Source organism: Pleurodeles waltl, chromosome 11, assembly GCF_031143425.1.
Source record: "Pleurodeles waltl isolate 20211129_DDA chromosome 11, aPleWal1.hap1.20221129, whole genome shotgun sequence".
Classification (NCBI taxonomy): Eukaryota; Metazoa; Chordata; class Amphibia; order Caudata; family Salamandridae; genus Pleurodeles; species Pleurodeles waltl.
The window spans coordinates 527695706-527708015 of NC_090450.1; the positions used below are offsets into that span (position 1 = coordinate 527695706).

The 12310-nt window shown below is 45.5% G+C and overlaps 1 protein-coding gene across 3 annotated transcripts in view; it reads right to left on the minus strand.

The window, feature by feature from the left end:
* The window catches only part of PLS1 (plastin 1), a 455585-nt gene that overhangs the window by 38436 nt on the left and 404839 nt on the right, over window positions 1-12310 (minus strand). For all 3 annotated transcript variants that reach the window (XM_069213917.1, XM_069213919.1, XM_069213916.1), the window contains exon 11: window positions 9923-10001. In XM_069213917.1, coding sequence (XP_069070018.1) covers window positions 9923-10001 — 79 coding nt within the window. The remainder of the gene's footprint in view (window positions 1-9922; window positions 10002-12310) is intronic.

The window sequence follows — 12310 nt, forward strand, 5'->3', positions numbered from 1 at the left end:
ACAGAAGTGGGAAACCCGAGCTGTTAGAAATGCTGCAGGCCATGTTCGATTTACCAGATCCAGGGTCTTCAGGGGAAGAAGGTGCGTCCAAAGCAAGGCGCTACGGACAGGGTCAAAGCAACAACAGACAGATGATAGATAGAAGTGTTTGGGATAGACCACCAAGCATACAAAATGTAAATGGTTCAACAGAAAAGAGCAACAGTCAAGGTGGGAGAAAGTGAGGTGTTCAGGGTAATAATGGAGAATACGTCATAGGCGCTGCAAAGTGAAAATGTTATGTGGATGGTAGAGACTGAGTAGAAATATTGAAGGGTGGGTCAAAGATTAAACCAAAATTCGAGACAAAGCACCTGGTGCATTGAAGGAAGAGGAAAGAAAACAAGGCACAGAACACGAGGGGCAGAAAGGTGAGAAGCAGGGAAAAGTATTCAAGGGAGCAATGAAGCAGTTTCAATGGGGTAAGGAAGCAGTGTTCTGAGAAACGGGAGAAGTGTTCATGAAAGCATTGTTCAAAGGAATTGGATTAGTGGTCAATGGAGCAATGTTCAAGGGAACAAGTAAGCAGTGTTTAGGGAAGCAAAGTTCATGAAAACAATGATCAAGGGAACAGGGTAGTAGTGGTCAAGGAAGCAGTTTTCAGTAGAGCAGGGAAGCTGTGTTCAATGAAGCAGGGGGCCAGGTTTCACAAGAGCAAGGAAGCAGAGTGACTGTTCCGGGAAGCATTGTGTACTGGAGCAGGAAAGCGTGTTTAAAGGAGCATGGAAGCAGTGTTCAGAGAAACCGGGCTCAAGCAAGCACAGAAGCTGCATTCAAAGAAGCAAGGAAGTAGCAATCAACAGAGCTGGGGAGTAGAATGCAATGGAGCAGGGAAGCAGAATTCAAGGAAACAGGAAAACAGTGTCCAAGCCAGCAGAGAAGCACTGTTCCACAGAGCAGGGAAGCAATATTCAAGGGAGCAAGGAAGCAGCGTTCAATGGGAAAGGTGAGTAGTATGCAACGGAGCAGGGAAACAGGATTCAAGGATGCAGAAAAAACAGTGTTCAAGGGAAGCCATATTAAATAGAGCAGGGAAGAACCATGTAAGGGAGCAGGGAAGGAGAATTCAAGAGAACAAGGAAGCAGTATTCAGCGGAGCTGGGGAGTAGTGTTCAACTGAGCAGGGTAGATTCAAGGAAGTAGGAAAACAGTGTTCAATGGAGCACGGAAGCAGTATTCATGGCAGCACAGAAGGAGTATTCATGGAAGCAGGGAAGCAGTATTCAAGGGAGCAGGGAAACTTTATGCAAGGGAGCAAAGAGGCAGTATGCACAGGGAGGGAAGAAGATATCCGGAGCTGGAGAGAAGAGATAGAGGGGTATACAACTATGCAAGGACAGTGTGCAAAAGGGGAGAGAGAATAAACACTGCTAGCCAATGATAAAAGAAATGTGAAAAACGAGGAACCCCAAAGAGGAGAGGATATGAATAAGAGGACAACTGTATGAAATAACTCTATAAGGCATGAAATGTTACTAGAAAAATTACTTTAGAGATTGATGAGAATTATAAGATTAGCAACAGTGTATAAAGCATATTACCGCTCAAGTACAGTGAACAGATAAGAGTGTTCCAAGCATTTCATCCAAGGCCAAGGTGCTAATACATATTACATATTAGAGCATTGGAATGCTGGGAGCTCCACTAAAGACAATGGTGCAGCAGTGGGCTTTAAAGACTGGTATAGGTCCACTGCCATCAATTTGCTTATGTCCTGATCCACACCCTTAGACTATCCCTCTCCACTGCCTCTCCAGTGGATTGAACAAGGGAATGAGAAAGGGAGATGCTGTGGACAAGGGTACACAGGGAGCATCCACCGCTCTGCCTCCTCCTGTGTAACTGGAGGCCCGTAATGAGGGAGAAAGGCTATCATCAGCTCAACTTCTGTCTCTCTCAGCTCTGCCAAACTGTCCTACAGACCCTAAAGAGGACAAGGGGCCACTGCTGTGTATTTGTACATGATAGCAAAAGCTGTCAAGAGAACTAAAGCTTTGGAAGTACAAGGGGTTGTAAACATGCTATGCCTCACAAAAGGCTGTTTTTTTTTTCAAGCAGGACATTCACCCTCGTTGGAATGTTCTAAGGTTTTTATAGCCTGCCCCAGTAGGCTAATCAGTCCATTAAAGGCCCGCTCCCTTGTTATGTGGCCTCACCGATGTTGAAACAGGACTTTGATGGCCAGTTTTGCCCACTGTGGTCGGCTATTAGGCTTTTTTAATAGCAATCAACCATGCAATGTTCCATCTGAAGTCTTTACTCAATACTCCTAAACAGACACCTAACATTAATATTGTCATTTGTATGTGTCAACAGTAGATGCTAATGTACATTTATTACTTCAAAACTGGAGCACCTTTTACACCCCTAAATTATACAGATGTTTGTTGTTGTGAATACACTTGTTTCCATATACATTGTTAGAATTCAAAATAGTTTCAAAAGTAGTGGTGGAGACACCATGAACTCTGCAACCTATTCAAAATAACCCAACTTTTACCTCTAAAATCGATTTTATCTGGAGACGGAGTTGGAGGCCCTGAGAGGGTAGAAGATCTACCCTGGGAAGAGAGCAGGAGCAGCGAGAAGGGTCTAGGGAGGCCGAAAGTCAGCAGAGGAGGCAACTGAGCCGGGCAGCAGGAGTGGCAGGCCCATGGGCCAGAGACAGAGAAAGGTGCAGATCTTGCCACGGGAGGGGCTGACTTGTGATCAGGCGGTTACTGGTTCCTGCCGGATGCTGTTGAGGGCAGCAGGAGCCTTCCTGGGCAGTCGCAACCTGGCTGGACATTTGCGGCTCATGCATGGGACCTGGTGGAATGCGGGGCCCTCCGGTGGCCTGGAGACAGAGGGCCTGTGGGGGGAGCGCCCTGGCCGGAACTGGACAACCGGCGGCCCTGATGTGCCCTGACAAGTGAGGGGGAGTGGTGTGGAGCTGTGGGAGGCACAAGCCAGTGGAGGAGGCTACTGGGCCTGGTAGCTGCTCCAAGGAGAAGCCATTGTGGGCCACTTGAAGAAAGGGGGCACTCTGATTGAGGGCTGCCGGTATCCCTTGCGGGAGAGCTAGTCTCCTCACTCGGTCGGAAGGCCCCCGTTGAGCACCTGCTGAGCCTGGGAACCTCCTTGACTTTGTACAGGATGGCTGCAATGACCACTGGACCGGTGAAGAAGAAGGCCTAGTGGGCAGTGAGGTAGGCGGGTGATGTGGTATTTTGCACCAGCCAACCATCGACTGCCAGGTGCTATCCTGGAGTAGGAAGGGAGGATTCCCTGACCAAGTAGTTGCCTTGGGCTCATAATCCAGGGGGGACGCCGGGTCAGCTAGAAACCCTGAGTGCTTGTAAGAGCCTGCAGCACGAGGACACTGCAACTGCATCGGAGGGGCACATTTGTCACATGTACCACTGAGGGTGCATCGGAGAATGGTGTGGCCTAGGCCGGCTTGAATTGCGACAGCAAATAGCTTGGAGGCCTCTTGCTGCAATGCTAACTAACCTTGACTGCCCACTGCGGCAGGAACTAAGTGAAGTATGGGGAAAAACCAAGCACAACAGCAGCCACGGGGCAACACTATTACTCAATATGCAATGCCACAACAGGTCATGCAGTGACTCACGAGGCAGGCGGTGGACTCTACAAATCCATCCTTGGAAGAGCAGGAGGATCCCTCGAGGGCATCTCTAATGGAGGCTATACAGGAATCTTGCGTGGCACTGGAAAGGGGAGATAGCCAGTGTCTCCACAGAAGTTAATCTACTCAGAGCGGACCTGCAAAAACTAACTGATACGTTGTCACAAGCGGAGATGAATATAACTTCCTTCGCAACGGATGTAAAGCAATTGAAGCAGCAGATGACACAAATGACTAAAGTAATGGCAGAGTGGGAAAATAGAGCGGAGGATGCAGAAGGCTGCTCCAGGGGAACATCTGCCTCCTGGGATATCCTGAGTGGGCGGAAGGGCAAGCAACTGAACAGTTCCTTGAGGCCTGGGTGAAAGCGGAACTGAAACCAGCGGTGCTCTCAGCACAATTCTTGATAAAGAGAGCGCATAGGGTGCTGGCTGCCAGGCCTACACCAGAGGTCCCTCTGCGGCCCTTCATAGCCCAACTCCTAAATTACAGAGACAGAGATGCCATCCTCAGAGTGGGGAGAGACAATCGTACTCCACAATACGAACGGCATAATATTGCAATTTACCCGGATTATACTTGTAATGTCGAAGAACGCCACAAAACCTTCCTAGAGGTAAAGAAACAACTTTAGACCATGAATGTACGCTACATGCTGCTTTACCCAGCCAAACTGAAAATAACGTATGCAGGGAAGACGCACTACTTTAAACAGCTTGATGAGGTATGGCTGTAGTTTGATATGACTGCTCCAGAGCGAGGGCTTCCACTGGCACACCAGGAATAGACTGGCAGGAGTGGGGAGCTCGCGGGGTCCGGCACAGTGGATGCGATAAGCTGAGGGGGCTGTGGCCGAGTGGTGATTCGAAAGGACGGTGCAGTTGCTACCACACCAGAGGATCGACGCGAGGCCCTAAAATTGGCAGGGGAGCCCTCTGGCGACGAGATAGAGACTGCTCCTAGGCACTCGAACCGGGCTATCCTGACTTCTGGGACAGCGGATGTTGCCAGAGATACTCATTGTGATCGGGAATAAGGATATGGAAACTATATGTCGTCTCAGAGTCAGGCAGGGTTATTCCAGAAAAAAGGGGATCTTGCCGGAGTGCAGCACTTTTGTAACCTGATGAAATGAGCACTGTGCTGGGTTCGAGGCACATGCAAGCAAGATTGGCAACAAATAGCACAGGAGAGGGGAAGAATGCCTGATGGAGAAGGATTGCATGAGTCAGCAACATCGGTAGGTACTTGGCAAGGGGCTAATATTGAGGTCTGACAATTTCCTGACAAGATACCTGAGAACTATCTGTGGTGAGCACACCCGATGTGCCCTTGCTAATACCATGGTCCTTGGTGCGGTGCATTGGGATGTAATGATGCTGAGTACAACTATAGAAATACTGTCAATAGTGGGGTTAGAGGTGCGGAGCCTTTACTTGTAGGTTACTGGGGAGGAGGGGAGATGGTGCACGTCCTGGCTCATCTAGACATGTGGGCAAGAATGTGAAACTGGTCAACACTTTCTTGTCCAGAGAGGGTGGGATGGGGGCAATGTTTTGTTCGAATGTTTTTAGAGTTAATGTTTTGGGATTGCTGCTACACTGATATGATAACATTTGTATATGTGGACCTCACGGGCATACACTATACAGATTATGGATATCTTGAATAAGTGGAAACTCCTCACCTGGAATGTACGGGGAATGGGATCCCACCAGAAGCGGTATAGAGTGCTTTCAATGCTTAAGCGGCAGGGTTTAGGCATAGCATGTTTGCAGGAGACACATTTTACTGACCAAGAAGTTAAAAAACGTGCTAAAAAAATGGAGGGGACAAGTATATTACACAAACTACTATTCTTATTCCTGTGGAATTTTAATATGGTTTGCCCTTGGGGTGCCATTTGCACTGAGGTACATGGAAGCGGACGTCGAGGGTCGATACTTGTTTCTGCAGGGTAGACTAGGTGGATTAGACGTGGCCTTTGTAAACTCATACAGGCCGAATATGGATGTTGGTTCTTTAATTGCAGTTAGGGCAGTAGCCACACCAGCAATAGATGTCAAAGTGTTCCGGATGGGAGACTTTAATTGTGTAATGGATGAAGACCTGGATCGCCATTCTCCTCAGCAAAATACTAAACCTAGAATGACAACACAACTGAGAGATGTGATGGTACAGCTGGGACTGAGAGACATATGGAGAGAAGTATACCCCAAGCTGCAGTAATTCACATGCCAATCACAGACATACAGCACATATAGTAGAGCAGATCGTATATTGATATTGGATTATATGGTTCCAAGTGCACTGACTGTGACACATCTTTCTCGCTATTTGTCTGACCATGCTCCAGTGGTATGCACATTTGACTGGGGTGTTAGGGATAGGTTCTCAAACATGTGGAGGTCCCCAACTGACATACTACAAGACACACATGAGAAGGAAACATTGTCTGCAACACTGCAACATTACTTTGCGGATAACTGGTTGGGTACACAAAGTCGCACCACGGACTGGGAAGCAATGAAGGTGGTCCTTAGGGGTCGGTGTGTGGGATTGGTGTGTGGGGTGCAAAAGGGTCTACAGACTGAACTCCTTCGTTAGAAGGGGGAACTGGCGGCCTGTCACCGGTCACCACAGGAAGATAAGAAGGGAAGGGAGGTGGAAACGGCTTTACAGTGAAAGGCGCTGATGGTGAGGGAGAGACTTGAGCAGTATACTTTGAAATCCTACCGCTAATTGTTGCACAGACAGGGAGATAGCTCAGGACTCCTATTGGCTTGGATACTGTGCCGAGAGACACCATGCCCCCCCATTGTGCATCTTAAGACCCCTACTGGGACTGACGCCTACACTCAAACTGCTATAATAGGCTTATTTCAAACCCACTTGAAACACGTATATTCTACACCCAATGAGAGGAACCCTGAACGTGTGTCGGAGTTTTGGGAGTCTCATGCACTACTGCAAGTTGGAGAACAGGCAGCGCAGGACTTGGATGCTGATATCATGCGTGAGGAAGTTGTGCATGCACTTACTACTGCCTGGGAGGTAAAGCGCTGGGGAGTGATGGCTTCCCAGCCGAGTTCTATCGTACTTATACAGCTGACGTCAGCCAATGGCTGCTAGAGGTCTATTTAGAGGAAAAATCAACAGGGATTCTACCCCCCACAATGAGAGAAGGGTGTATCACCATGATATTAAAAGTAAGGCTCAGACCCTCTGGATCCCTCTTCTTATCGACCTCTCACAATGATTAATACAGATTTGAAGATACTTTGCAAATTGCTAGCACTTCGTCTACGGATGGTGGTTACTTGTTGGTACATGTTGACCAATGTGGATTCATACCGGGCAGGAGCACCACCATGAATCTGCGCCACCTAATGCATGTGATGCATGAGACGGCAGACTCTCAGAAGGAGATGGTAGTGGTATCTGTGGATATTGCTAAAGCCTTTGATGCTGTAGATTGGCAGTACCTTATGAGCGTGTTGGAGGCAATGTGGTTTGGCCTAGGTACAGTTACTGTATACAGAACCGATTGCTAAAGTGAGAGTGGAACAATTGTGCTCAACTCCTTGGATTGTGGGTAGGGGGACATGGCAGGGGTGTCCACTGTCACCCCTAATTTCTGCACTGGCCCGGGAGCCGCTTGTGATCCAAATTAGACAGGCATTAATGAGATGGGGGATTAGGCTGGGCGACACAGCGCATTTGGTGTAACTATATGCAGATGACATGCTATTTTACCTTAAATCCCCTAGAGAATCGCTAATCTTATTGTTGCAATACTTAGATGTCTTTGGGGAAATCTCTGGCTTTCAACTCATGTGGATAAGTCACTGGTCTTCCCATTGGGTGGGTTGGCGAGTATGGAGCACATACAACTGCGCTGGGAGACGAATAGATTCAGGAACTTAGGGGTGATGATAGCAGGCACACAACAGAAACGAGCACAACACAACATAGACAGAGTGGTAGAGGAACTTATGGCCAGATGTATCACAGGTTTTTACCCCTTCTGTGTCTAAGGGAAAAAGTCTTCGTACGTATGGCCCTTAGAGCCTTGATACAATTCTGGAACACACTCCCACTATCAATAATTGGTCGAATTGTGGTGGCAAAAATGGTCTTTCAGCCCCGCTGCTTATACACGCTACAACATTTGTTTGATACTCTCTCTAGGGCGATATTCCGGTGATTACATTCATTGATTACCACACTTATTTTGGAAGGGCGGTAGATGGAGGGTGGCAAGGGAATACTTACATCTGCCTACATGGGACGGTGGTCTGTCCCTACTGAACTTGGAGAGGTACTACCTAGTATCTCAACTCCAACATGCTGCACACTAGTATACGGAGGAGGAGAATTGGGAGAGGTCACTCCTGGCTGATGGGAGCAGGATAAATACATTACCACAGTTGTTACACTCTGGCAGCAAGGACATGGATGGGGTCCCCTATCTCAATATGCATACGGCAGCCCTGTGGGAACGTACAGCGAAAGTGATGTTCAGGAGAGCGCCACTTGCTACAGAACTACCCTTCTGGGATTTACCTGCTTTCCCTATCCTGACAAACGCCGGTGATACAACGGCGTGAAGGGAGGGAGGATCCAAAAGATTAGGAGACCTTTATACCACAGATACTTTCCACAGAGAATGTAACCCTAGCGTTGGACTCCTAGGAGATATAACATTTCAAAAAACGAAAAAGATGGAGTATAACTTTATCCAGTTGACACTTCTCTTAGCCAAACGAAGGGTAGCTATTACTTGGCTGAGCCCTCGTGGGGCCAAGCGTGGACCAATGGTGGAGGGATGTATTGGAATGGACGGTGGCAGAAAAGGTACGCCTTAAACGATTAAGAACAGATGATAAAGCAAACGAAGACATACAAACCTGGGGCACATTGGTAAATGATTTTGAAGAAGGAGATAGCCAAACTTTGAGTGACATTACAGAGGAGGAGAATTAGGAGAATGGCAAGGCACGTTATTCGGGACTAAAGCAGTGACTGTAGAAGTATATGTATGATATTGGAAATGATATGTGTGGTTTAATGACATGGATAATAGCATTGTCTTTGTTAAATGATTGCCTGTAGCAATGATCTAGTTTGTTAAGTTGTTGATATATGTACTGTAAGCGGCAGGATCGTCTGGTTCAACTGCTAATAAAAACAGATTCTTTAAACAAATGCTCTGTGTTACGACCTGTATAGATTCATTACATAAGACATCAATGGGATTGGGTGGATTTAGAGAAACAAATGTTGGGGGAGGTGAGAGCAGAACAGGAAGGCCAGACAGACATCTTAATATGTGCACAAGTGTTTACAACAGACCAGGGAAAACATTCCTTGCTTCAGCCATACATACAAAAATTGACACATTTCCCTTATAGGTATTTCAGCAGGAATAGTTGATGTCCATCACCTTCATGTTCCAAGAGATGTGTTCTATCGGTGTTTTACATGTAGTATTGGGGAAGCCTTAACTGTCAGCGGAAGAGTGCTCCAAGACGGTAGAAGGACTGGAATCAGGGTGGTTTGGGTGCAGTTAAGGTGTTGCTAAATAGCTGATATTAAGTTGTGGGAGGGAGTATATCGAGATAAGAGTATCAGACAGGTAACCTGCAGAAGTCATATGAATGCCTTTAAAGACTAGTGTTTGAGGTTGTAGAGACATTTTGTTCCTTAGATTGTAGAATACCCCACCCCTGTGATGCCACTGCGATGCTACATTGTTGTTGAGAAGTAGCAGCAATATTGTTGGAAGAAAGGTGCAGCATGCATCGGCCACACACACTGCCTCTTGCTCACACTCCAAGCATCTCCCACCTCAGGCTATAGAAACCTTGGAAAGTTTGGACGGGGGCACAGTCTCAATATTATTGGGTGATTGTGAGAATATGGATACACAGGTGCAGTGGAACATGTAAAGGTTTGGACTATTGGTTTCTATGTTTCAGGAAGTCATCACGTGTTGCATGGCGTCTACATGATTGATAGTTATGAACTATTTCACCCTTTTGGAAGAAGCTGCTGCTTTACATGTACAGCTCTTAATGTGGAAGCGCTATATTTACTTGCTGATGAATGTTCTGTGCTGTGTGTTTGTCCATCCGACATTAGTGGTGATTTGTGTAGCTTTTAACCTATGCTGGTAAAGGCATTTCTAATAAAGATTACCGAAAAATAACAATGTCACATAAAGTAACTAAGAAGAGACAGCTTAGTATTTACCTGTACAAATGGTTCACATATGGACTTACTCCCAGGGAATTCATCCAGTTCCGGAACGTCCTTTCTTCTTTGCTTTCTCCTGCATTGACAAGATTTGGGACATATTAATGCTTTATGATCATGATGATGCTGTGCTCGTTTCCTGCTGCATGTTCCTACAGAGTTACCAACATTTCCGGTTAAAATAAGTTCAGCATTATCCAGACTTGCTAAGCCCTTATCGTTAAGTGTGTTGCGCAATGGACAATCCATTACCTTATAAGCAAAGCATGTCTGCTGTTAAACAACACAGCATCAGTGTAAAAGGCAATATTCTGTGGCTCATAGTCACTGATCTGCTTACATATGTAGTGCATGTCATGTGAAGTTATCTAACCAGTCTTCACACCTTTACCGTTTTCAGTCATAGTAAGAAAAAAAACCATTGTTAAAATCGAGACTGCATAATGGCTATTTTTCCTTTTCCACACAGTTTAAAAAATTGCAGCCACCTAAACATAGCCACCATATGCTTACACTGCAAATTTTTATTAATGGCAAGCATTTCAGATACACCACGCATTTTATCATTATTTGTAAAGGAGAAGAGAATAAATCCCTACCCATGCAAGTACACAGAATTGCAGGTAGCTACAGTGTCACAATGTCACTTAAACACTTTATAAAAACAATTTTAAAGGAGTATTAGCTAAAACCTGCAGGTCGCGCCTTTGGGAACTGTTGGTTTTGCCAATGATTTTCAGCCATGCTGTACAGCATCCCATGACAAAGTATTCACCGGGTCAGAAATGCATTGTTCATATTGAAAGTGTTGCAATATGAATTGATATAAATATAATATTGAAAGTGTTGCAATAAGAATTAATATAAATAACATCAATTTAAGATTAGGAGAAAACAGGATTTTGAAAAAAATATATCTTATAAAGGATGGAAAGCATAAGAATATGTGTTTTTACTTAAGATTGAAAGCAGCATTGGTGCACAATTTGTGAATAACCAATTAGAGGACCCATGGGTCTGATGGCAGTCTCGTTGAGAACACCATCCGGTATCAAAGGATACGTTGTGCATGATGTTTGAGGGTCTTTGAGCGTCCAACCCATCTACTGGTATGGCAAGAAAAATTAGGTGAATGTTGTTTTCTTCAAACAAAAAATAATCCAAATATAGGGAAACCACTTATTTATTGATGTTTTGACCTACCACAAAATCTACCATGCCTGGGAATTACTATATTCCACCTCTGCTTACATTATCCTTTCCTAAGTACCACACTGTTTGAATGAAGGTGGATGCACACAAACATGGCAGGGTACTATCACAAGCACAACAGCTGATGGACATTGTTGGTCTGCAAAGAATCTTAAAAACACACACAGGGGATTTGATGGCCAGGAACTGCAGTATGCTCCACCTCCTCTGAACCACAATCTGATCTTAATGCTACATTGACTTTCCAATAACTCTCCTGGATTTTCAAACATTATGCTTTCTATTATCCCTGATTATTCTTTTAATAACATAAGAGGATAGATAGTGGGTTACTGACATAAACACCGTGGCCCATATTTGCTAAAGGCTTCTGTTGCCCTTGCAAGATGACTATAGGCAACACAAGCCCTTAAATCATATTTACTAACCCACACAAAAACACCTTGCGTGGCACTGTGTGGCGTAGTAAATCTAGGGTAACGCAAGGCAGCTCAAGTCACTACCTTGTACTCCTCTGCATTGGGAAGGCATTCCATGTACAGGGTGTGGGCGTTCCCGCACATCTATCCAAGGATTTGGCGCATTGCCAGATTTACTCAGAATAGTAAATGTGGGAATGTGTCAAAATGGTACGCCTTCCCAATAGAGGCGTAACAAGGAAAAATATGTTTATTTCTCCTCATTATTTCCTCTTTCTATGTGTGCTGCATTATGTAGCACACATGGAAAGAGAAAAGGGCCTCTGAGGATTGTGTTTGAAACAATTCTGCCTGTAAAGCAGGCACCATTGCACCATGGTGCAGGGATATCTGCATTGGTGCAAGGCAGCACTCAGTGCACCAGTGCAAGGACAGAGCAGGAACGCGTCATATGTTAATAAATAAGGCACATTTCTGCTCTCTCCCTGTCATGCAGTGCAGCAAGTTGCCACGTTGCGTGATATTTTAGTAAATCTGGACCAGAGTCTGTTGGTTCCTATTACAATGCCAGATAGTCTAGGAGAAATAGCTAAGTGTCACTCCTTTCCACAAATGTATCTGTTACAGGTTTTTAATGGGAGACTAATATGAGTGTAATAATGTATCCGCAGTGCCAGGATACAACCCCCTTCACTACTGAGCAGTTTATAGTTGACTAAATCCACTCTTTGCATTCGAATTTAACTTTCTTGTA